This window comes from Serinus canaria, chromosome 21, assembly GCF_022539315.1.
Source record: "Serinus canaria isolate serCan28SL12 chromosome 21, serCan2020, whole genome shotgun sequence".
Taxonomy (NCBI): Eukaryota; Metazoa; Chordata; class Aves; order Passeriformes; family Fringillidae; genus Serinus; species Serinus canaria.
In genome coordinates this window covers 6,546,023-6,571,218 of record NC_066334.1, presented here as the reverse complement: position 1 = coordinate 6,571,218, position 25,196 = coordinate 6,546,023, and the positions used below count along the sequence as shown (strand labels likewise).

At 58.6% G+C, this 25,196-nt stretch overlaps 1 protein-coding gene across 1 annotated transcript in view; it reads left to right on the top strand.

The window, feature by feature from the left end:
- The first annotated feature begins 210 nt into the window (after positions 1-210).
- Positions 211-25,196, top strand: part of AGRN (agrin) — a 72,805-nt gene continuing 47,819 nt past the window's right edge. The window contains exons 1-3 of the mRNA XM_050982739.1: positions 211-735; positions 7,275-7,536; positions 24,906-24,926. Coding sequence (XP_050838696.1) covers positions 244-735; positions 7,275-7,536; positions 24,906-24,926 — 775 coding nt within the window. The 5' untranslated portion in view covers positions 211-243. The remainder of the gene's footprint in view (positions 736-7,274; positions 7,537-24,905; positions 24,927-25,196) is intronic.

Below are 25,196 nucleotides of genomic sequence, written 5' to 3'. Positions count from 1 at the left end.
TGAGAGGGTGGCGGGGCCGGCTGCGGTCCCTACACCTTTAAAAATCTCCTCACGTTGCGGCGCTGATTATCCATTAACCGCGGCTCCCTTTCCTGGGGGCGGCGTTCGCACCGAGCGCTGCCAGCAGGGCGGGCGGGCGGGCGGGCGGGCGCGCTGCCTTCCTCCCTTCCTTTCTCCCTCCCTTTCTCCCTCCCTCCTCTCCCCCCTAACCCCCGCTCCCTCCTTATCAGCAATTCAGATTGCATGCAAATCTGCGCGCTTTCTTCCAGGGCCACGGCAGCCAGAGCCGAGCGCTCCTCGGCGCCTTCCAGATCTCCTCCTCCTCCTCCTCCTCCTCCTGGGATTTTCCTCCTTCTCCCCTCCCCTCGCTGCCTCCCTCCCTTTCCCTCCCTCCCTTTCCCTCCCTCCTCTCTTTCTTTCCTCCTTTTCACCTCCTGGAACAAAAGTGGCCCTTTCGGCTGCGCCAGCGCTGCCTGCGAGCGGGGCCGCTTTGTCTGCCGGGCTCCCCGGCACCGCCACCGGGCCGCCACCGCCACCGCCACCATGGGGACACGGCGGGTGGCCGGTGGCCGGGCGCTGCCGGCGCTGATGGCGGTGGCACTGCTGGCACTGGCACGGGCCAGCTGCCCCGAGCGGGAGCTGGAGCGCCGGGAGGAGGAGGCCAACGTGGTGCTCACGGGCACGGTGGAGGAGATCATGAACGTGGACCCGGTGCACCACACCTACTCGTGCAAGGTAAAATCCGCGCGGGGAACTTTCGCCCCGTGCGGTTCGGGCTGGAATCGGGGGTTTTTTGGGTTGTGGAGAGGCTCCAGCTGCTGTGTGGCCGGGGGGGTGGGGGGGGATCTCCAGAGGTTGCTTTTTATGGGCATTTCCCTCTTTGGCTTTGGCGTGATGCGGAGCTGCCTCCCAACTTTCCGGGAGGTGCTGGGAGCCTCTCCTGTTGACTTTAGCAGCATCTCGAGTTCCTGCAGCCCGAGCTATTGTTTAACCACCAACCTGGCCTCGGGCTCTGGGGTTTTTTTATCTCCCCCCGAAGCGGAGAGACGCTGAAGTCCCGAGCAACCTGAAATCCCATCCGCCCGCTTGACAGAAAACGTGCCGGATGCCTTAACCCTTGCCGGGGCAGGAATCTCGCCGGCAAGGACGCGCTCCTCCCTTGCCTTTCCCTCTTCTCCCCGTTCCCCTTTTCCTCCTAAAAACCTGCTTTTCCTTGGTGCCGGGCAGGGCCGGGAGCGATGCTTTGGTGGCGGAGAGGAAGGTGAACTTTCCCTTCGGAGAACTCTCCCTGCGGAGCTCTGGAGCATCCCCCGAGCATCCCCCAGCCCCTGCCCGCTCCCAGCGCCCCCCGACCCATCTGCAGCTCGCAGCCCCCCCCGGGCGAGAGCCGGCACCGTCTGTTTGCAGAGTGTCTGGCACATCCTGGGTGCTCCGCCGAGCATTAATGAGCTGTGCCTGTGGGGCACAGATGGATGTGGCCACCTGAGGCCGGCGCGAGGTGGCCAGGGGAGGTGGCCCAGTGGCGCTGGTGGCGAGGCAGAAATGCCAGGGTGAGAAATAAATGCCTTTTCTCCCCACTGCGGACTCGCAGCGAGGTGTCTGCCTGGCAGAAAATCATCCTGCAGCAGGGCAGGACTCTGGGATGGGGGAGAAGCTGGGATGGGGGGAAAGCTGGAATAAAGGAAAGCTGGGATAAGGAAAAGCTGGGATGGGGGAAAAGCTGGAATAAAGGAAAGCTGGGATGGGGGAGAAGCTGGGATAAGGAGAAGCTGGGATAAGGAAAAGCTGGGATGGGAAAAGCAGCTCTGCCTTTGCAAGGTGCAATCCAGCCCCAGCTGGAGCAGCCAGGAGTGGGATGGGGCTGCCCGTGGTGGCTTTCTGGGAAGCACAGTCTGAATTCCTCAGGCTGGGAAGGGAATCTCTTCCCCTGCCTTTCCCTGAGCAGTGCCCGGGTGAGGTTTGTGCTGCTTGCTCTGGAGTTTGGGATTTTGTTCCTGCCCGTTCCTGGTCTCCAGAGAGCACAGAAGGGACAGGACGGGTTCCTGAGAGATCGTTCCAGCCTTGGAGTCGTGTCAAAGTGAAAGCAGGAAAGCTTTCATCCCATCCCACCATCCCGTTGTGGCAGTGCTGTGACATTCGGGAATTTTCACAGGACAGCGGCTCCCTGTCCCTTTCCCTGCCCATCAGCCCTTCCTGTGTCATTTTTAGTGGCATTCCGTGGTGTCTTTGCAGGGAAAAGCAGCTTTGGAATGGGATTTGGGGTGTCCCGAGGACCTGGGAGCAGATAAATCTCCTGTCACTGCAGTGGCTCGGGGATGTGCAGCTTTGCAGCAGCTCTTGGCTCATTGCCCTGCTCAGATCTTCCCAAGTCTTGGAATTGGAACCGTGTGGATTTGCCATGCCTGCAGTTTGTTTTGTTTTGGTTTTGTTTTTTAACCTAAATTCCAGCAGCAGCTCGGGATTAAACCTGACCCCTGGCTCCTGCTGTCCTTGCAGTGCCCCCGGGGGAGCTGGGAGAAATCCAGGACCTTGTGCTGAGGAAATTCCTGCCCCAATTCCTCCTGTCCTGCCCTCGCTGCTCCCCGGACCCGCCGTTATCTCCTGTCAGCCTCTCCCTTATCTGCAGAGGAAAGGCGAGGGCCCAGCACGTGTGAGGAGTTCCCACACCCCAAATCCCGAGTTCTGCTGGAGCTGGGTGGTCCGGGAGGGAGCGGGCACCTGGGGATCTGTGAATTCCGTGCTGGGGCATTGTTCTTCCCAGCCCGGCTCCAAACCCCGCTTGGATAGCCGCAGATAAGCACCGGCAGAAATGTGAAGTTCATGTTAGATAAACACCCCGAAATAGCTGCCAGCCGTGCCTGGGCTGCCAGGGGAGCTGGGGGGAGGAGGAACGGGCTGACAGAATTCCCAAAAAGTGCCTGCTGTGCCCAAGGATTTGGCATTCCTGCCGGCAGATTCTGACTTCTGCCCAAAGCTGCTGCTGCTGCTGCTGCTGCTGCTGCTGCTGGCATTGTCCCTTCCTGCTGCGGCCCCCTGAAGTGCCTTTTTCTGGGCTGTCCGGTGGTTAGGAAGGCAGCTGCTATTTATAGGATAAATCCAGGTTCTGTGAGTGCCGTAGGAAGTGTGGAAAAGGATGTGGATCCTGTTCCGGACAATGGAGCTGAGATTTTGGGGGGGATTTGTGGGTCCTGGGGAAGGGGCAGGGAAAAGGCACAGGGAGAGACAAAAAAGGGAAGGGTTGGAAGCAGAGCTGATTCTGGCTCTTATCTCCCAAAATTCCCAAAATTCCCAAAAATCTGTGGAAGCAGAGCTGATTCTGACTTTTATCTCCCAAAATTCCCAAAAATCCCAAAATTCCCAAAAATCTGTGGAAGCAGAGCTGATTCTGGCTCTTATCTCCCAAAATTCCCAAAAATCTGTGGAAGCAGAGCTGATCCTGGCTCTTATCTCCCAAAATTCCCAAAAATCCGTGGAAGCAGAGCTGATTCTGGCTCTTATCTCCCAAAATTTCCGGGTGATCCCTCTCGGCGCTTCCCATCCCGAGTGACAGCTCCTCCAGAGGGGACTTTACTCCAACTTACACAACCAAACCTGGCATTTCCCGCGGCGTTTTCCTGGCAGGAATGTTCCTGTACAGGTGGTCCCCTTCCCTATTACGGCATGCCACCCCCCTGGCATGTTGGAAAACCCTTTTATTTTTGGGGTTTTTAGTTTTCCCCCCCGTATAAAGTTGTGGTTGCTCCTCCTGTGCTTTCACGGAGCTTTAAAACCCCGCGTTTTCTGTTCTCCCTGGAAAAACAGAGCTCTCCAGGGCAGGGTCCTCCTCCAAACAGGTCCCAGCCCCATTTTCTCTGTCTCCCTTCCTTTTCTCCCCCGATGCTCGCTGCCGCCGGTGAGTCAGCGGTGACAAAGTCTTAATTGCGCCGCGCTGATGAATGGGATGCCCCGCAGGTAATTGCCGGGCTTTGGAGCCTCGCACATCCATTCATTAGGGTGGGGAGGAGGCCGCCGGACTCTGATGTTTCTGTGGCCTGGCTCGGAGCTGCCTGAGCGCCCCAGCCACGCCAATTAACACCAATCCCCATCTGCTGCAGAGCTGGGAGAGAATTCAGCTTTTCCCCACCCAAAAAACAAAAAAAACCCAAACCCCGAGCTGTGAAAATGCCCCGCACAGCCCCGGGCTGTGTTTTCTGCTGCTGGGGGAGGGGTGGTTTTTTTTTTCCCACTTTTTCCTGCTTTGTCTGGCTGGGTTTTTGCCCTGGTTTGCTGCTCACCTCCTCCGGAGCCTGCCCCGGGGCTGCGGGAGGTGCGGCTGCGGGAAGGTGTCTCGACTTGACTGCGGGGAGAGAGCAGCTCAGGGCCGGGCAGGAGGCAGGAGGAGCGGCTGGGGAGGCAGCAGGGCTGGCTGCGAGCAGGGCTGTGCCCTCCTCACCTTCCCCCGGGCTCACCTGGGCTGGCCCGTGGCGCTGGGGGTGCCGCGGTTCCTCTGGGGTCAGGGCAGGGAGGCTCCTCCCGGCTCCTTCAGGGAGTCCTGGAATGGTTTTGGGCTCGGGGAGGGACCTGCAAGGAGGAGAATCCGACTCTTATCCCTGCAGAAATCCCACCTGGGCATCCCTGGGAGCAGCCGGGGAAATTCCAGTGTCCCAGCAGCCTCTGGGGGAAGGAAATGTCCTGGTCTTCATCCTAAACCTCTCCATCCTAAACTTCTCCATCTTAGACCTAGACCTCTTCAACCTAAACCTAAACCTCTCCATTCTAAACTTAAACCTCTCCAACCTGAACCTCTTAATCCTAAACTTCTCCATCCTAGACCTAAAGCTCTCCATCCTAAACCTGAACTTCTCCATCCTAAACCTGAACCTCTTAATCCTAAACTTCTCCATCCTAGACCTAGAGCTCTCCATTCCAGACCTAGAGATCTCTATCCTAAACCTGAACTTCTCCATCCTAAACCTGAACTTCTTCATCCTAAACCTCTCCATCCTAGACCTAGACCTCTCCAACCTAAACCTAGACCTCTTTATCCTAAACTTCTCCATCCTAAACTTCTCCATCCTAAACTTCTCCATCCTAAACTTCTCCATCCTAAACCTCTCCATCCTAAACCTCTCCATCCTAAACCTCTCCATCCTAAACCTCTCCATCCCAGACCTCTCTCCATCCCAGACCTCTCCTGGCCCAGCTCCAGGTGTTCCCTCAGGTGCTGTCCCTGCTCCCAGCCAGCAGAAAGCAGAGCTGTCCCTCCTGGGGGAGCTGGAGCCTTTCAGGCCCCCCTCATTCCCAGATATCCATGGAAAGTGCTGCTCCTGCTCCCAGGAGGATGAGGAGGAGGAGAAGTGGGGCTTTTTTGGGTTAAACCTCAGCAAATTTCAGGGAGATTGGTGCCCTCCCTGCTGGGATTTGGGGTTTCAGCACTCCTTTCACCCTGCTGGGAGCTGGGCTTGTGCTGGAGGAGCACAGAGGAGAGAAAATCCCCTGGAGACCTCGGAGCAGCCCCTCCGTGGCTTTGCAGGGGGAGCAAAACTTTGTCCCTGTCCCTGTCCCTGCCCAGCAGCTCGGATCTGGGATGTGCAGGGAGGGACACATCCCACGCAGGAATTTTTCCATTATCATTTATTTTTATAAAAATACATCTTTATAAAAATACATTTTTATAAAAATACACTTTTATAAGAATACATTCTTATCATTCTATTTTTTATAACTCCATTTTTATAATTCTATTTTTTTGGTAACTATTTTAAAAATTCTATTTTTATAATTCTATTTTTAAAAATCCCACATTTATAATTCCATATTAATAATTCTATTTTTAAATTCTACTTGTATCATTCTATTTTTACCATTCTATACTTTTTTTTCCATTAATTTTTTTTTTTTTTTTTTTTTTTTTTTGCCTTTTGGAGCTTTGGGGTGGCTCAGCCCCCCCCCCTGGGGGACCCCCACCTTTCCTGCTGGAGCAGAAAGCAGAGTGGGAACACGTGGCTGAGCCCTCCACGCCTGGGAGCAGCCGAGGCATGTGCAGCTCCAGAGGAGCTGTCACAGCCCTGTTTGCACCTGGGCTGCTCCTGCAGCTCAGGTATGCAGCAGGGCAGGGAGGGTGCAGTTGTTGGGAGGATAATTGGGGTGATTTATTGCTTTTTTTGGATTGCTGCTCTGCCTGGGAGCTCAGACCCCCCAAGCCCGGGGTCCTGCTCTGAATATTTCACCAGCAGGAGAAAGTGTGAGGAAAACAGGAGGCTGTGAGGGAGAGATAAACTCCTAAACTCGGTTCTTCACCTTGATTTGTGCCTGCAGGGCACAGGCAGAGCTGAAGTGATGCTGAATTTATTCCCTTTTCCTGCTTGGCAGGTGAGGCTGGCGCTGAGCAGGCGGCTCTGCCTTGTGGCTGCCGTGGCCACAGGGAATGTGGGAATGACCCCATTCCCGCCCTCCCAGCCCTGCCAGGGACACTCTGGAGGAGTTTGGCTCCAGCTCAGTGTGAACTTTGGAGCCTTTTCCATCAGGGCTGAAATTCTGGAGCTCAGGCTGAAAAAACAACAACAACCAAAAAAAAATTAAATTTCCGAGATTGATCAGGGATCAGAGGGTTTGTGTTCCCCGGGGCCCCCAGCGAGGTTTCAGCCCCTGGTGTGAACTCTGCAGCCTCAGATCTGGGCTGGAGGCACTCAGGGAGGAATTTGGCACAGGGGAAGAGTCTCTGTGTCTCAACAGCCCCTCAGATCCAGGGGGGACACCTGGAGGGGCCACCGGGGCACAGGCAGAACAGTGGGAATGGCTCCTTTTCCAGGGGGATAAAATCTGTCTGCCAGGGCCACCAGGAGCCCAGGGAGGGGAAAAAACAGCTCAGGAAGGGAAATTGGGAGCCCAGAGAGGGAAAAGAGGAGCCCAGGGAGGGCAAGAGGAGACCAGGGAGGGAAAAGTGGAGTTCAGGAAGGGCAAGAAGAGAGCAGGGACTGAAAAGAGGAGACCAAAGAGGGAGAAGAGGAGTCTAGGGAGAGAAAATGGGAGCCCAGAAGAGGAAAGAGGAGCCCAGCGAGGAAAACAGGAGCCCAGAGAGAGAAAATGGGAGCCCAGGGTGGGGAAAGAGCAGCTCAGGAAGGGAAAATGAGAGCCCAGAGAAAGAAAAGAGGAGCCCAGGAAGGAAAACAGGAGCCCAGAGAGGGAGAAGAGGAGTTCAGGAAGGGAAACAGGAGCCCAGGAAGGGAAAAGAGATCAAAACAGGATGCCCCAAAACGCACCAACCCGGTGACCTCTCCCCTTCCCCATGCCAGGTGCGGGTCTGGCGCTACCTGAAGGGCAAGGACATCGTCACCCACGAGATCCTGCTGGACGGGGGCAACAAGGTGGTGATCGGGGGCTTCGGGGACCCTCTGATCTGTGACAACCAGGTGGCCACGGGGGACACGCGCATCTTCTTCGTCAACCCCGCGCCGCAGGCGCTGTGGCCGGCGCACCGCAACGAGCTCATGCTCAACTCCAGCCTGATGCGCATCACCCTGCGCAACCTGGAGGAGGTGGAGCACTGCGTGGAAGGTGAGGACTTTGGGGGGTTTGGGGTTTTTTTGGTTTTTGGGGGTTTTTTTTGGGGTTTTTTTGGGTTTTTTTGGGTTTTTTGTGGGGTTTTGTGGGGTTCGCAGCCCCTGAACTGGCAGTTCAACTCCAGCCTAGTACGCATCACACTGTGCAACCTGGAGGAGGTGGAGCACTGCGTGGAAGGTGAGGACTTTGGTGGGGTTTTTGTGAGGTTTTTTTTTGGCTTTTTTGGGGTTTTTTTGGTTTTTTTGTGGAATTTTTGTGGGGTTTTGTGGGGTTCCCAGCCCCTGAATGGGCAGTTCAACTTCAGCCTAGTACGCATCACACTGTGCAACCTGGAGGAGGTGGAGCACTGCGTGGAAGGTGAGGACTTGGTGGGGATTTTGTGAGGTTTTTTTTGGGTTTTTTTGTGGGATTTTTGTGGGGTTTTGTGGGGTTCCCAGCCCCTGAATGGGCAGTTCAACTCCAGCCTAGTACGCATCACCCTGCGCAGCCTGGAGGAGGTGGAGCACTGTGTGGAAGGTGAGGCTGTTCTGGGGTTTTTGTGGGGTTTTTTGTGGGGTTCCCAGCCCCTGGACGGGCAGGGGTGGTGGCTGATGCTGGTTTGTGTGTGGCACTGATTTTGGGGTCAGTGGGTGATGGGCAGGTGATGATTTAGGATCCCTGCCCTGTCCCATCCCTGTCACCCCCAAGCCCCAGGGTCCCTTCCCTCCCTCCCCGTGGCAGAAATGTGAAACACCCCCGGGCTGGTGGCAGGAGCTGAGAGGCTCCGTTTGTTGAGCAAATTCCTGTGGAATTTTAATCTGGAGTGGGAGGCTGGGACATCCTGCAGCACTTCCTGCAGGATCAGCTCCCGAGGCTGCCAGGCCATTCCTCCTGCCCAGGAGCCCTGGACTGACCAGTCTCTGCCCAGTAGCCCTGACCAGTCTCTGCCCAGTAGCCCTGACCAGTTTCTCTCTGCCCAGTAGCCCTGCCCAGTAGCCCTGGCCTTGCCAGTTTCTCTTTTCCCAGTAGCCCTGCCCAGTTTTTGCCCAGTAGCTCTGGCCTAACCAGTTTCTCTCTGTCCAGTAGCCCTGGACTGGCCAATCTTTTCCCAGGATCCCTGGATTGCCCAGTTTCTCTCTGCCCAGTAACCCTGGACTGCTCAGTCTCTGCCCAGTAGCCCTGACCAGTCTCTGCCCGGTAACCCTGCCCAGTTTCCTCCTCCCCAGTAGCCCTGGACTGGCCAATCTTTTCCCAGTAGCCCTGACCAGTTTCTCTCTGCCCAGGATCCCTGGACTGACCAGTTTCTCTCTAGCCAGGAGTTCTGGACTGGTCACTCTCTGCCCAGTAGCCCTGACCTGACCAGTTTCTCTTTTCCCAGTAGCCCTGGACTGGTCAGTCTTTTCCCAGTAGCCCTGACCAGTCTCTGCCCAGTTTCACTCTGCCCAGGTTCCCTGGACTGCCCAGTCTCTGCCCAGTAGCCCTGACCAGTCTCTGCCCAGTAGCCCTGACCAGTTTCTCTCTGCCCAGGAGCCCTGGACTGCCCAGTCTCTACCCAGTAGCCCTGGCCAGTCTCTGCCCAGTAGCCCTGACCAGTCTCTGCCCAGTAGCTCTGGCCTGACCAGTTTCTCTCTGTCCAGTAGCCCTGGACTGGTCAGTCTCTGCCCAGTAGCCCTGACCAGTTTCTCTCAGCCCAGTAGCCCTGGACTGGTCAGTCTCTGCCCAGTAGCCCTGCCCAGTCCCTGCCCAGTTCCCCCTGGCCAAGCAGTGTTCCCATGCCCTGTCCTGGCACAGATCCTGCCCTGCCAGCCTGGAATTCCAGCTATGCATCCCTGGGATCCAGGGCAGCCTCCCCTTGGGACCCTGCCAGCAGCTCCGGGCACTTCCCGGGAATCTGGGCAATGCCAGGGCTCGGGAGGTGCCACTGCTGCTGCTCCAGGGAGTTTGGGCACTTTCCAGGGCTCTGAGGGCAAAACTGGGGAGCCCCACTGGTGCCTCAGTTCCAGGGAATTTGGGGAATTTCAAGGGATGCAAGAGGAATTTTGGGGAGGTGCCACTGCTGCCTGCTCCAGGGAATTTGGGCAATTTCCAGGGGTGTGAGGGGAATATCAGGATTATCATTGGTGCCTCGATTCCAGGGAGTTTGGGGAATTTCCAGGGGTGTGAGGGGAATATCAGGGAGCCCCACTGGTGCCTTTTCCAGGGAATTTGGGCACTTTCCAGGGGTGTAAGGGGAATATTGTGGAGCCCCACTGGTCCCTCTTCCATGGAATTTTGGGGAACTTCCAGGGGTGTGAGTGGGATACTGGGGAGGCACCATTGGGACCTCGATTCCAGGGAATTCGGGAATCCAGTTTCAAGGGATGCAGGAGGAATTTTGTGGAGGTGCCCCTGCTGCCTGCTCCAGGGAATTTGGGCACTTTCCAGGGGTGTGAGGGGAATATCAGGATTATCATTGGTGCCTCGATTCCAGGGAATTTGGGCAATTTCCAGGGGTGTGAGGGGAATATCAGGAAGGCACCGTGGTGCCTCAATTCCAGGGAATCCAGGCCGTGCCAGAGGATGCTCAGGGAATGCTGGGGAGGCACCTGCCTTGCCCAGAGCAGCTTTTTCAGGATGGTTTTTCCCAGCGTGCTGGATCTGGGCCCTGCTGCCCTGCTGGCAGTGGAAAGCAGCTGTGCTGTGGTTTTTCCATGGTGCCCTCCATGGAAATGGAATTTTTCCCACCCCAGCCCCCGGATGTGTCCCGTGGCGAGGTTTGTTTGGTGTTTTTATCTCCCGTGGCCCAGCTTTGTTTTGGAGCCGCTCAGTGGAACATCAAAGGCTCGACCTTCCCACCCACTCACTCAGGAAAACACTGGGGGCTGGGCTGGTTTGGGGGTCCAGGGCTGGAATTTGGGGTCCAGGGCTGGATTTTGGGTCCAGGGCTGTTTTTTTTGGATCCAAGCTGGTTTTTTGGGTCCAGGGCTGGTTTTTCTGGGGTTCAGAGCTGGGTTTTTTTTTGGTCCAGGGCTGGGTTTTTTTGGTGTCCAGGACTGTTTTTTTTGGGTCCAGGGCTGGTTTTTTTTGGTGTCCAGGGCTGATTTTTTTGGGGTCCAGGGCTGGTTTTTTTGGGTCCAGGGCTGGTTTTTTTGGGTCCCAGGCTGGTTTTTTTTGGGTCCAGGGTTGGTTTTTTTGGGTCCAGGGTTGGTTTTTTTGGGCTCCAGGGTTGGTTTTTTTGGGTCCCAGGCTGTTTTTTTGGGTCCAGGGCTGGATTTTGGGGTCCAGGGCTGATTTTTTGGGTCCCAGGCTGGTTTTTTAGAGTCCAGAGATTTTTGTTTTCATGCAGGGCTATTTTTTAGTCCAGAGCTGCTTCAATCCAGGACACATCCCAGGCCTGCTCCCTTCTTCTTCCTGCCTTGGACAGACAGACAGACAGACCCAGGTTCCTGCTCTGCTCCCCCAGGATTTGCTCAGGGGAGGGGGCAGGACCTGGAATTTCTCTGCTGCTGGAGTGGGATGAAGCTTTTTTTTTTTGGGATGCAGCACCAGGAACCTGTCAGGGTTTCATGTCCAAATGGCTTTGGACACCACAGGATTCTTCCACTTGGAAGTGACGGATGAAAACCGCTGGGAGGTTTGGGAGGGGTTTCAGACTCAGCATTCCTGCCAAATTCCCTTTAAACTCTGCATCCCAGAGCTCCTCCTGCCTCCAGCTGCCCCTCTCTGTGCTGCTGTGGCTCGTGGAAGCCCCGAGCCCAGCGCTGCTGGCCAGGCCCCAGTTCCCAGGCACTGGGATTGCCTCAATCCACAGAAATCCCAGCTGGAATTGTCCTTCCCTTGCTCCCAGGCAGCTCCAGCCCTGCTCAGACCCTGCACTTGTCCCTTTTGTGCCCAAGGGAGCCTTTTCCAGCCCCTGTCCCTGCTGTGGGTTTGGGGGTGCTGGGGGTCCCTCGGGATTCCCTCCAGCCCAGATCCTCCTTTTCCATGGAGGTTTGGTCCTGCAGGCTGGGCTTTCCCATCCTGGGGAAAGGAGGAGTGGAGGATCCCTTCAGGAGGGTGAGGGACATTGCTGCTGCTGCTGCAGCCGGTGCATTATCCTTCCTCCTCCTCCTCCTCCTCCTCAGGAGCATCCCATGGGAGCATCCCAGGGCGCTGGGAGCACTGGGAGCACTGGGAGCACTGGGCTCTGGTGTTTCCACGGCCGTGCAGCAGCAGGAGCTGTGTGTTGACAGCCCTGCTCCATCCCCAGGGGGAGGATTTTGGACATTCCAGCCCCTCCAGGCGTGGGAACCCTTTGGAGGAGCTCTGGAATCCATCCCGGCTGGCAGGAAGGAGCAGGGGGGGGCCTGGAGCTGCTGCTCTGGGGACCCTGGGGACCCTCTGGCCACCCCATCTGTCCTGACATTGGAAGGGCTCAGCCCCACATCCAAATCCTGCTCTCCTCACTCAGCCCGTGCCTTTTGCTCCGTTTTCCAGCATTTGCTCCATTTCCATTTTCCAGCAGGGATTTTTTCCCTGAGAGCTCTGCAGCCTGACCCCGCGCCCTGGGATCTGCAGGACAGATACTTCCCAGCTGTCTGTCTGTCTGTCTGTCTGTCTGTCTGTCCAGAGGGCTCCTGGAGGGTGGCCCTGTCAGGAAGAGGCTGGAATGTGGCCCCTGGGAGCTGTGACCTGGGAATGGCCTGGGGGAGCTCAGGGTGCTGATCCTGGAATCCAGGCTGTGGGTGGTGTGGCCAGAGAGGGGAGGGGGAGTCACATCTCAGCTCTGGAATGGGTGGAGAATGGATAAAAACGGATAAAAAACGGATAAAGAACGGATAAAAAATGGATAATTGGCTCTGCTGGGTCCTTCCAGCTGCGCCATGAGCAGGAGGTCAGAGCTCAGCTCCTCAGGGATCTCCTCCTTCCCCTCCAGGGGGGACTTTGAGGTTGGATGGTGGGAAGAGGTTTTTCACAGAAAGGGGATAAAGGTTTTTACAGAAAGGGTGAGAAAGTTCTGGAATGTTCTGCCCAGGGAGGTGGTGGAGTCCCAATCCCTGGTGGGTTTAACAAAGCCTGGAGGTGGGGCCAGGGTTTGGGTGAGGGGCTGGGGCTGGGCTGGGCTGGGTGGTCTGGGAGGTCTCTTCCAACCTGGAGATTCTGGGATTTCTGTAATTCTGTGAATTCTGTGGATTCTGTGAATTCTGGCATTCTGTGATTCTGTAAATTCTGTGGATTCTGTGGATTCTGGGATTCCAGAATTCTCTGAATTCTGGGAATTCTGGGATTCTGTAAATTCCGTGGATTCTGGGATTCCTGGATTCTGGGATTCTGTGGATTCTGGGATTCCAAAATTCTCTGAATTCTGGGAATTCTGGCATTCTGTGATTCTGTACATTCCGTGGATTCTGGGATTCCAGAATTCTGTAAATTCTGGCATTCTGTGATTCTGTGAGTTCTGGAATTCTGTGATTCTGTAAATTCTGTGAATTCTGGCATTCTGTGATTCTGTAAATTCCGTGGATTCTGGGATTCCAGAATTCTGTAATTCTGTAAATTCTGGCATTCTGTGATTCTGTGAGTTCTGTGGATTCTGAGATTCTGTGGATTCTGGGATTCCAGAATTCTCTGAATTCTGGGAATTCTGGCATTCTGGGATTCTGTAAAATCTGGGGATTCTGGGAATTCTGGGATTCTGTAATCCTGTGAATTCTGGCATTCTGTGATTCTGTAAATTCTGTGGATTCTGTGGATTCTGGGATTCCAGAATTCTGTAATTCAGTGAATTCTGTGATTCTGTAAATTTTGTGATTCTGTAAATTCTGGGATTCTGTGAATTCTGTGAGTTCTGGAATTCTGTAAATTCTGTGCATTCTGTGGATCCTGTGATCCTGTGAGTTCCTGCTGGCCCTGCTCTGAGCCCCTGGGCAGGGGCTGTGCCCCGGGATGCTCCTGGGGAGCAGCCAGGTGGCTCTGGTGGCTCTGGTGGCTCTGGGGTCCTTGTCCCTCCTTCCCTGGCAGGCACATTCCTGGGCCCTGACTTCAAAGGCTGTTGGTGGATAACAGAGCCCGGCAGCCTTGGCAACCCTGGCACCAGCCCTGGCAGCAGCAGCTGCTGCTGGACCCGGCCCTGCTGCCCCTCTGGCCCCTCTGCTTTGGGACAGGAGCCCTGCCCTGCCTCTGCTGGGCCCCACTGCCCCTCTGGGGGCTGCAGCTTTGGGGTGAGCCCCTGCTCTGGGGCTGCAGCTTTGGGGTGAGCCCCTGCCCTGGGGCTGCAGCTTTGGGGTGAGCCCCTGCTCTGGGGCTGCAGCTTTGGGGTGAGCCCCTGTTTCTGGGCTGCGCTTTGGGGTGTCTGAGTGGCCTCTCTTGGCTCTTGGGGTGAGCCCCTGCTTGGTGGCTGTCTGGGGCTGCAGCTTTGGGGTGAGCCCCTGCCCTGGGGCTGCAGCTTTGGGGTGAGCCCCTGCTCTGGGGCTGCAGCTTTGGGGTGAGCCCCTGCTCTTGGGGTGACCCCCAGCCCTGGGGCTGCAGCTTTGGGGTGAGCCCCTGCTTTTGGGGTGACCCCCTCCTCTGGGGGCTGCAGCTCTTGGGGTGAGCCCCTGTCCTGGGGCTGCAGCTTTTGGGGGTGAGCCCCTGCCCTGGGGGGTGAATTTGGGGGTGAGCCCCTGCTCTGGGGGCTGCAGCTTTGGGGTGAGCCCCTGCTCTTGGGGATGAATTTTGGGGGTGAGCCCCTGCTCTGGGGGCTGCAGCTTTTGGGGGTGAATCTTGGGGGAAATTCAGGATTTTTGGGGTGAATCTCTGGTGGGAAATGCAGTTTTTTGGGCTGTGAACATCTGGAGTAAGCAGCTTTTCGGGATGAATATCTGGGGGGAAATATAGGGGTTTTGGGGGCGAATCTCTGGTGGGAAATGCAGGGGGTTTTGGGGTGGATCTCTGTGAGGAATTGCAGCTTTTTGGGGTGAATCTTTTGGGGGAAATGCAGGATTTTTGGGATGAATCTCTGGGGGGAATTGCAGCTTTTTGGGGGGTGAATATCTGGAGGAAGCAGCTTTTGGGGGTGAATCTCTTCCCTGAGGGGCTGCAGCTTTTTGGGGGTGAGTCTCTTGGGGGAAATGTTTTTTGGGATTTTTTGGGGTGAATCTCTCAGGGGAATTGCAGAATTTTGGGGTGAATCTCTCAGGGGAATTGCAGGTTTTTTGGGGTGAATTTTTTTGGGGAAAATGCAGTGGTTTTGGGGTGAATCTTTACCCTGAGGGGCTGCAAATGTATTGGGTGACCCCTGAGGCTTCGGATTTTTGGGGTGAATCTCTGGGGGTGCAGCTTTTTTGGGGGGCAATTTCTGCAGGGTGGGCTGGAGCTTTTTTGGGGGGAAATCTCTTCCCTAAGGTTCTGCACCTTTTTTTGGGGGGGATCTCTGCTCTAGAGGGAGGGGGCTGCAGCATTTTTGGGGTGAGGGTCCAGCTGCTGTCCATGACCAGCAGAACCCCCCTGGGCTGCCCAGGCAGGAGCAGGGCTGGGCCCTTTTCCTGAGCAGGATTTCCCCTGCTCTGATCCCGCTGTTTTCCCTGTGTTTTTTTCCATGTGCTGCCCCGTCCCTGGTGGATTGTGGATTGGTTCATTAGGTAAGAACATCATTCCTCTTCTCTTTGGGATGGGAAGTGGGGCAGGAGAGGCCACACAAGGAGGGTTGGTGTGGTGGGATTCCTTGGATCTGCCTGTTCCTTGGAGCTGGGCAGGTGGCACAGGATAAAACCCCTCTCTCCTCGTGGGGGGAGTGTGGATAAAACATTCCCTGGGGAAAGGGAATCTCAGGGATGCTGAGGATTTTGTGCTGGAAAAGGAGGTGTGAACTCCCCCCCCCCCCCAGCATTCCCTGATCATTCCCTCCTGGAAAACAAACCCCACGTGGCTTTGGGATTTATGGGGCCCGCTCCAAATCCTCGGGGTCACTTGGTCAAGTGGGGTAAATTGGGAGGGCTTTGCCCAAGGGTGGGACAGTTAATTAACTCCAGCTTCCCTGGAAACCTGAGCCTGTCCCTGCGCCTCCGCAGGGCTGGAAGGGGCTGGGAAGCAGCTGGGAAGCAGAGGGTGCTCCCAGAAAAGGGCTGGGTGGCCTTGGTGGCGTTCTAGGAGCACTGAAAGCAGCTCTGGCCTTTAATTTTTACTGTTTTTTTTAATGCTGTGTGATGGTTTCCTCAGGTCATTCCTTAGTCATTCCTCAGGTCATTCCTTAGTTATTATTTGGGTCATTCCTCAGTTATTCCTTAGGTTATTCCTCAGTTATTCCTTAGGTTATTCCTCAGTTTTTCCTCAGGTTATTCCTCAGTTAATCCTTAGTTATTCTTTAGGTCATTCCTCAGGTCATTCCTCAGGTCATTCCTCAGGTTATTCCTCAGGTTATTCCTTAGTTATTCCTTAGGTTATTCCTAAGGCTGTGGCTGTCCCTGTGTCCCCATCATGTCCTCCATCCGGTCAGGGCTGTGGCTGTCCCCATGTCCCATGTCCCCATCCGTGTGCAGGCTGTGGCTGTCCCCATGTGTCCCCATCTGTGTGCAGGGCTGTGGCTGTCCCTGTGTCCCTGTGTCCCCATCCGTGTGCAGGGCTGTGGCTGTCCCTGTGTCCCCATGTCCCCATCTGTGTGCAGGGCTGTGGCTGTCCCTGTGTCCCTATGTCCCCATCCTGTGGCAGGGCTGTGGCTGTCCCCTGTTCCCCAGATGTCCCCATCTGTGTGCAGGGCTGTGGCTGTCCCTGGTCCCCATCTGTCCCATCTGTGTGCAGGGCTGTGGCTGTCCCCATGTCCCCATCATGTCCCCATCTGTGTGCAGGGCTGTGGCTGTCCCCGTGTCCCCATCATGTCCCCATCCATGTGCAGGGCTGTGGCTGTCCCTGTGTCCACATCATGTCCCCATCTGTGTGCAGGGGCTGTGCTGTCCTGTGTCCCCATCTGTGTGCAGGGCTGTGGCTGTCCCCAGATGTCCCCATCTGTGCAGGGCTGTCTGTCCCAGGTCCCTCATGTGCAGGGCTGTGGGCTGTCCCATGTGTCCCATCATGTCCCCATCTGTGTGCAGGGCTGTGGCTGTCCCCATGTCCCCATCGTGTCCCCATCCGTATGCAGGGCTGTGGCTGTCCCCGTGTCCCCATCCGTGTGCAGGGCTGTGGCTGTCCCCGTGTCCCCATCCATGTGCAGGGCTGTGGCTGTCCCCATGTCCCCATCCGTGTGCAGGGCTGTGGCTGTCCCTGTGTCCCCATGTCCCCATCTGTGTGCAGGGCTGTGGCTGTCCCCATGTCCCCATGTCCCCATCCATGTGCAGGGCTGTGGCTGTCCCTGTGTCCCCATCATGTCCCCATCCATGTGCAGGGCTGTGGCTGTCCCATGTCCCCATCATGTCCCCATCCATGTGCAGGGCTGTGGCTGTCCCCATGTCCCCATGCATGTCCCCATCCTGTGTGCAGGGCTGTGGCTGTCCCTGCATGTCCCCATCTGTGTGCAGGGCTGTGGCTGTCCCTGTGTCCCCATGTCCCCATCCATGTGCAGGGCTGTGGCTGTCCCCTGTGTCCCATCATGTCCCCATCATGTGGCAGGGCTGTGGGCTGTCCCCGTGTCCCATCATGTCCCCATCCATGTGCAGGGCTGTGGGCTGTCCCTGTGTCCCCATCCATGTGTGCAGGGCTGTGGCTGTCCCTGTGTCCCCATCATGTCCCCATCCATGTGCAGGGCTGTGGCTGTCCCCATGTCCCCATCATGTCCCCATCCATGTGCAGGGCTGTGGCTGTCCCCATGTCCCCATCATGTCCCCATCTGTGTGCAGGGCTGTGGCTGTCCCCAGCAGGCTGCTGTGGCCTTGCCTCCCCGTGTGGGTGCCCCAGCGCTGCTCGGGGGGCTCGGCAGCACAATCGGGGCTTTGATGGCTCTGCTGGCTCTGCTGGGAGCTGCCAGCCCTGGCTCCCTGCCCTGGGCACAGCGCCAGGCTCCCACACAAGCGCCCTTTGTGCTGCCAGCGCCGGGGGCTGCGCTGGGACAGGGGACAGGGACACCCCAGGAGCCCCACTGGTGCTGGCCCCACTGAAAATCAAGTGGCTGCAGCCCCTCTGAGCCACATGGGGTTGGTGACAGGCGTGTTGTCCCCAGGGCTGCGGGAGGAAAGGAGCCCCCAGGGCTGGCACTGTGCCCCCCCCGGGCTGGGGGTCCTGTCCTGCTGCAGGGAGTGGCTCTGGGGACAGGGGTGTGGTGACAAAAGGCTGGTGCAGCTTTGTGTCCCCCTCCCCCCGGCTGGGTGCTGTCCCTGAGGGATCCTGCAGCGGGATCCTGGCGGGGTTTGGGATGCAGGGAGCTGCTCCCTGGGATTCTCTGTCTGTGATCACCCCCAGACCCCTCAGCAGGGCTCAGCTCAGCCCCACGGAGGGGATGGGTCCAGAGCTGGGGACGGCAGGGTGGCTCTGCTCTGCTCCCTGAGGGAGGAGGGACCAAATCCAGCGCTGGTGGGGAGAGCTGTGGAGAGATCCGTGCCACAACTTGGGAATTCTGTGGTGGTTTCGTGGGGAGGAGTGGGAATTCAGCCTGAGAACAAAGAGGTGATTTAGGGAGCAGGTGGAAAATCACACCTGGCGTGGGAAACTTGTGCAGCACAGGGGAGGATTGGCTCTGGGAGCCACGGGGCCTTGGGAAGGGCTTGGATCCCATCCAGACCCCAGGAAAATCTGAATCCTGCCTTGCTTTGGGTCTTCCTGCTTTGAGCCCCTTCCCTGCCAGGACCTGCCTGCTCTGAGTTCTTGGATCCAGCGCTGTAACCCAAGGAAAGCCTTGGAACCCAGGGATGGGTCAGGGACACCTGGAGCTGCTGCCACATCCCTGGAGGAACCCTGAGCTGTGGGGAGGGAGCTCCTGGAATTCCCTGAGTTGTGGGGAAGGAGCTCCTGGAGTGTCCCAGGCTGTGGGGAGGAGCTCCTGGAGTGTCCTGAGTTGTGGGGAAGGAGCTCCTGGAGTGTCCCAGGCTGTGGGGAGGGAGCTCCTGGAATGCCCTGAGTTATGGGGAAGGAGCTCCTGGAGTGTCCTGAGTTATGGGGAAGGAGCTCCTGGAGTGTCCCAGGGTCTGGGGAAGGAGCTCCTGGAGTGTCCTGAGTTATGGGGAAGGAGCTCCTGGAGTGTCCCAGGCTGTGGGGAAGGAGCTCCTGGAATGTGCTGAGTTATGGGGAAGGAGCTCCTGGAGTGTCCTGAGTTGTGGGGAAGGAGCTCCTGGAGTGTCCCAGGGTCTGGGGAAGGAGCTCCTGGGGTGTCCTGTGCCTGTTTTCCCCCCCTGGAATCCAGGAGGGTGCCAGGGATTGAACTGTGAGCCCGTTTCCCCCTGATCCCCTTTCCCTGTGATCCCCTCTCCCCGTGATCCCCTTTCCCTGTGATCCCCTCTCCCTCTGAGCCCATTTCACGACTCATTTGGCCCTGCTGAGGCAGGAAAGTGGGATTTAGGCCGAGTTTTTCCAGCCTAATCTGCCGGGATGGTTTCAGATCCCTCAGCCTGCTGCCAGCCCCGGCTGAGTAAACTTTCCCTGCCTTCACTCCCAAACGTTTGTGCAGCACAAACTCTGCCTCCAGGGGTTGTTTTTTTCCCCTTGTCTCTCGCTCCTTCCGAGTGTTTTTGGTGGTGGTGGCAGAGAGGGGAAACCTCAAATCCTCCCGAAGCAATTACTGCTAATGAGACACTTCCTACACATCTGGTTTCAATCCTGGCGGCCTTTCGGGGCCTTGCAGAGCTGGGGGAGGGAGGAAAGTGGGGCAGTCCCGGCCTCTTCCTCTCCCCCTGCTCCATCCCAGCCCTGGGGATGCTCCTGAGCTCCCATCCCAGCTCTGGGGATGCTCCTGAGCTCCCATCCCGGCTCTGGGGATGCTCTGGCTCCATCCACCCCAGGATGTTCCTGAGCTCCCATCCCGCTTGGGATGCTCCTGAGCTCCCACCCGGCCGGGATGCTCTGAGCTCCCATCCAGCTGGGATGCTCTGAGCTCCCATCCCAGCTCTGGGGATGCTCCTGAGCTCCCATCCCGGCTCTGGGGATGCTCCTGAGCTCCCATCCCAGCCCTGGGGATGTTCCTGAGCTCCCATCCCACCCCAGGGGATGCTCCTGAGCTCCCATCCCACCCCAGGGGATGCTCCTGAGCTCCCATCCCAGCTCTGGGGATGTTCCTGAGCTCCCATCCCAGCTCTGGGGATGCTCCTGAGCTCCCATCCCGGCCCTGGGGATGTTCCTGAGCTCCCATCCCAGCTCTGGGATGCTCCTGGCTCCATCCCAGCTCTGGGGATGTTCCTGAGCTCCATCCCACCACCTGGGAGCTCCTGAGCTCCATCCCAGCTCTGGGGATGCTCCTGAGCTCCCATCCCAGCTCTGGGGATGCTCCTGAGCTCCCATCCCCGCCCTGGGGATGTGCTCCTGAGCTCCCATCCCAGCCCTGGGAGCTCCTGAGCTCCCCCCACGCCTGTGGGATGTCCTGAGCTCCCATCCCACCCTGGGGATGCTCCTGAGCTCCCATCCCGCCTGGGGATGCTCCTGAGCTCCCATCCCACCCTGGGAGCTCCTGAGTCCCATCCCAGCTCTGGGGATGCTCCTGAGCTCCCATCCGCCTGGGATGCTCCGACTCCCCTCCCGGCCTGGGGATGCTCCTGAGCTCCCATCCCAGCCCTGGGGATGCTCCTGAGCTCCCATCCCCCCTGGGGATGCCCTGAGCTCCCATCCCGGCTCTGGGATGCTCCTGAGCTCCCATCCAGCCCTGGGGATGCTCCTGAGCTCCCATCCCGGCCCTGGGGATGCTCCTGAGCTCCATCCAGCTCTGGGATCCCAGCTCCCATCCCGCCTGGGGATGCTCCTGAGCTCCCATCCCGGCCCTGGGGATGTCCTGAGCTCCCATCCCGCTCTGGGGATGCTCCTAGCTCCCATCCCGGCCCGGGATGCTCCTGCTCCCTCCGGCCCTGGGGATGCTCCTGAGCTCCCATCCCAGCCTGGGGATGCTCCTGAGCTCCCATCCCGGCCCTGGGGATGCTCCTGAGCTCCCATCCCGGCCCTGGGGATGCTCCTGAGCTCCCATCCCAGCTCTGGGGATGCTCCTGAGCTCCCATCCCGGCCCTGGGGATGCTCCTGAGCTCCCATCCCGCTCTGGGATGCTCCTGAGCTCCCATCCCAGCCCTGGGGATGCTCCTGAGCTCCTCCCAGCCGGGATGCTCCTGAGCCCCATCCCGGCCCTGGGGATGCTCCTGAGCTCCCATCCCGGCCCTGCGGATGTTCCTGAGCTCCCATCCCGGCCCTGGGGATGCTCCTGAGCTCCCATCCCAGCTCTGGGGATGTTCCTGAGCTCCCATCCCGGCCCTGGGGATGCTCCTGAGCTCCCATCCCAGCTCTGGGGATGCTCCTGAGCTCCCATCCCAGCCCTGGGGATGTTCCTGAGCTCCCATCCCAGCCCTGGGGATGCTCCTGAGCTCCCATCCCAGCTCTGGGGATGTTCCTGAGCTCCCATCCCGGCCCTGGGGATGCTCCTGAGCTCCCATCCCCTCTCCCATTCCCAAAATCTCCTCTCCCAACCCCAGAATCTCGGCCCTGCAGGGAGGCAGGCTCTGTGTTTGGTTTTGATGTGCTCTAACGTGCCTAATTAGTGTGTAATTAACAAAAGCGTGCCCCAGACTTCAGAAAATTCCTCAATCCCTTGCCAGGCTGGAGGAACAGGGAGGAACCTCCGAGGGGTAGCAAGATGAAATTGCTGGGAGCTGCTGGTGCCTGTCCTGACTCCTGCCAGCCCCTTGTCCTGGGCACTGCCAGGTGCCCAAAATCCCTCGGGATAACTGGGAAAGGCACCCCCTGCCCTGCCCGTGGCTGGGCTGAAGCCACTTCCAGAGCCTCCTTTCCAGGCTGGCATCTCAGGCAGGCTTTTCCCAGGAGCAGCTTGCCCAGCTGAGCTTTGCCCCCGTCCCTTGGCCTGGATTAAATCCCAGCAGTGACTCAGGAGCAGCTCCAGGGTGGCTTGGCCAGGCCACACGTGGCTTCCCAGCAGTGAGTCAAAGGCCTGGGTGCCTCAGGAGGGAAGGGACAGGCAGGGAAGGGTGGCTTTGTGCCACATGGAGGTGCCCAGCACCATCCTCCCTCCCCAGGAGTGATGCCAGCTCCCTCTGCCCAGGGAAACTTCCCAGTGACCTTGGGACGGAGCCTCCCGCCCTCCTTTCGGGTTTGGTTGGATTGAATCTGGGCTCAAACAAACTCCTCTCCTCTCTCCTCGACGTTCCCAGCTGCCCCACGGAGCTGCAGCTCCCTGAAGGGAAAATCAAAGCCAGGGAATTCTGCAGGGGTTGAAAGGAGAGCCAGGCTGGGCTCAATTGCACTTTTGTTTGGAAATCAGAGGGGAACGTGTGAGCCCTGCTGGGCTGGGGGGGCTCTGGGTGGGAATTGTGTGGGAAGGGGCTGGAGTGTCTGTCTGGAGCTGTGAGTGGATGTGGCTGAGCACAGGAATTGTCTGGAGTCTCCAGGAGTCAGCCAGGAGTCATTCAAGTGTCCAGTGTGGCTGGGGGGTCTCTGAGGGACAGGGGGCCATGCAGAGGGCAGGAATTGTGTGGGAAGGGGCTGGAGTGTCCATCCCAAGCTGTGAGTGGATGTGGATGAGCACAGGAGAGGTCTGGTGTCATTCTTGGCTCGTGGTCAAGTGTCCAGTGTGGCTGGGGGGGTCTCTGAGGGACAGGGGGCCATGGAGAGGGCAGGAATTGTGTGGGAAGGGGCTGGAGTGTCCATCCAAACCCGTGGGTGGATGTGGCCGAGCACAGAACAGGTCTGGTGTCCCTGTGAGTGACCCCTGGCTCGTGGTCAAGTGTCCAGTGTGGCTGGGGGGTCTCTGAGGGACAGGGGGCTGCAGGATGGGCAGGAATTGTGTGGGAAGGGGCTGGAGTGTCTACCCAGACCCGTGGGAGGATGTGGCCGAGCACAGGAGAGCTCTGGTGTCCCCTTGGCTCGTGGTCAAGTGTCCAGAGTGGCCGAGGGCACCCCAAGGCCCTTTTAACCCTTGAGGGACCCCAAAGCAGCCCCAGCAGCTCTCCCAGAGCACCCCGACCCTGCTCCCCACTTCCCCTCTCTGCACCTCCCCCCTGAGGGCAGCTTTGGGGTTTGGCCCCCCCTCCTGTCCCCTCCTGTCCCCTCCTGTCCCCTCCTGTCCCCTCCCGGTGCTCAGAGCTGCCGTTCCCATTCCCTGAGGGAATTCTGGGGGCTCTGGCCAGGCAGCTCCATCTCCTCCCTGCCCTGGATCCCCCTGGATCCCCCTGGATCCTGGGGAGGAGATTCCCACTTGCTCACGCCGGGAGGTGGCACTGACACTTTGTCACCAGCACCGAGCCCTGGGGCCACCACAGCCCGGGGGGAAGTTTGGGAATGCCCAGGAATGGAGCTGTGTCCCCCTGGCTCTGCTCCTCCCTGCTGGCCTTGGGCACGTGTCACTTGTCCCGTGTCACTTGTCCCGTGTCACTTGTCCCGTGTCACTTGTCCCAGGCACATCCGGGCTGCCCTCAGGGGTGTGGTGGCGTGCCAGGGGACACCAGGGAGTGCCAGGGGTGGTGGCAGCAGCTCCTGTGCCAGGCACAGCTCCGGGAGCATAGCCCTGATGTGGCACCAGGCACTGTGCCATTGTCCCCGAGGTGACAGTCAGAGCTGCCTGACACCAATGTCCCCAAAACCCACAGCAGCCAGCCCTGCTGTGTCCCTCCTTGTCCCCCTGGTGTCCCCTGGGATGCCACCACACCCCTGAGGGCACTTCCCTATCTGGGGTAATGTCCCCAAAACCTACAGCAGCCAGCCCTGCTGTCCCCTCTGTGTCCCCCTGGTGTCCCCTGGGGGCAGCTCCTCCCTGGCAGGGCTTTCCCAGCCATCCCAGGCTCCTGGAAGTGCCCCAGGCCAGCCTGGAGGGGACCCCCCCGGGATGGGGTGGGATTTGAGGTCCCACCCAGGAATAGAAAGGGGGGGCCCAGGGTTGGGTTCCCCCCGGGAGCTCCCCTGGCCGGGTGACAGCTCCTGCTCCGCAGGGATTCCAGGAGTCCCAGGAGTTCCCCTGAGGGACAGCCCGGGCTGGGCAGGGCTCCGGGAATGCTCAGCTGTTCCCCCTGCAGCTCCTGTCATCGCCCTGGCACCTCCTGTCATCACCCCTGCTCTGCTCTCCTTGTCCCCACAGTGCCCCTGGCCCAGGTGATGCCTCAGGGGTGGGACAGGGCAGCACCTGGAGCTGGGGCAGCACCTGGAGCGGGGCAGCTCCTCAGGGATGGGACAGGGCAGCTCCTGGAGCTGGGGCAGCTCCTCAGGGGTGGGACAGGGCAGCACCTGGAGCTGGGGCAGCACCTGGAGCTGGGGCAGCTCCTCAGGGATGGGACAGGGCAGCTCCTGGAGCCGGGGCAGCTCCGGGAGCCAGGGCAGCACCTGGAGCTGGGGCAGCTCCTGGAGCCAGGGCAGCTCCTTAGGGATGCCCAGCTGATGCCTCAGGGATGGGACAGGGCAGCACCCGGAGCCAGGGCAGCTCCTGAGCGTTGTCTGGTTACAGAAAATCATCCCTGGCAGCAGAGAATCCCCGGGATTTAAGGGGGATTCCTGGAAGTTCTGGGTGTGTGGGACATTGCCCAGGATCCCCTCGAGTTCCAGCTCCTTGTGGATCAGACCCAGGGTGGTCCCCCCGGGGTCGCTGCTGGGGTTTGTGCTGTGCTTGGCTCTGGTTTGGTCTCCTGGGCTGTTTTCCCTGGTTTTTCCAGGCTGTTGCTGTGTGTGGGATCCCTGGGATCAGCAGGACCCGGCTGTTCCCGTTCCCTGCGGATTTGGGATCTCCTGCTGCCACCCCACGTGCTGGGAGGGCGGGGGTGGGAAGGAGCTGAAATGAGGCTGAGCTGAGGAAGAGTTTGGATTTTTGGGGTCAACTCTGCCCGTTCCTGTGCTGGAAGTGAAGGTGGCAGTGCCAGTCCTGCTGTCCCTCTGTCCCTGCTCCTTCCCAGCTGGCTCTGGACCCTGTGGATTCTCTGGATTCTCCCCACTCTCGAGCTCCTGTGCTCACCCCAAGACTTTCAGCCTCGCTGCCGAGCCCAGAGCAGCTTTTGGGGGTGACCTGAGGGGGGACAGAGCTGTGCCAGCTCTGCCCTCGGGTGCCAGAGGAGCTGAGGAGGATCTGTGGCCAACCCTTGGCCTTGGATTCCCTTCCAGGACCTGCTGCAGGTGGGAAAAGCAGCCAGCTCTGTTCCCTGGCACCTCCTCCTGCTGCTTACCCGGGAGATTTGGGATCAAGAATTCCTGGGATGTGGGGCAGGATCCAGCCTGGCAGAGACCAGGGAGTGCCCCAGGTGGCACAGGGGGCTTGGGGAGGAGGAAAGCTTGGGGGCTGCTCCTGTTTTCCTGCTTCTAACCTGATTTCTTCTCTCCTTTTTCTCCTCCTCTGCTTTCTAAAGAACATAGGAAGCTTCTGGCCGGTAAGTGGTGGGGCTGTCACACCAAAAAAAAAAACCCAAAAATTGCCATTTTCTCCATCCACCATCAGCCTGGCTGGCTTAGTCCCTGTCATCCTCATCCCTTGGGATGTGCTGGAGCAATGGGAGCCCCCCGGGGCCGTGCTGCCACCCCCGGGGCCACCATTGCTGTTAGATCACAGCTGGGGCAGCTCCTGGCTGTCCCCTCCTCCCTCTCCGGGCTTGTCCCCACCCTCAGGGTGTGGGGCTGTGATCTAAGGGCTCCTCCTCTCA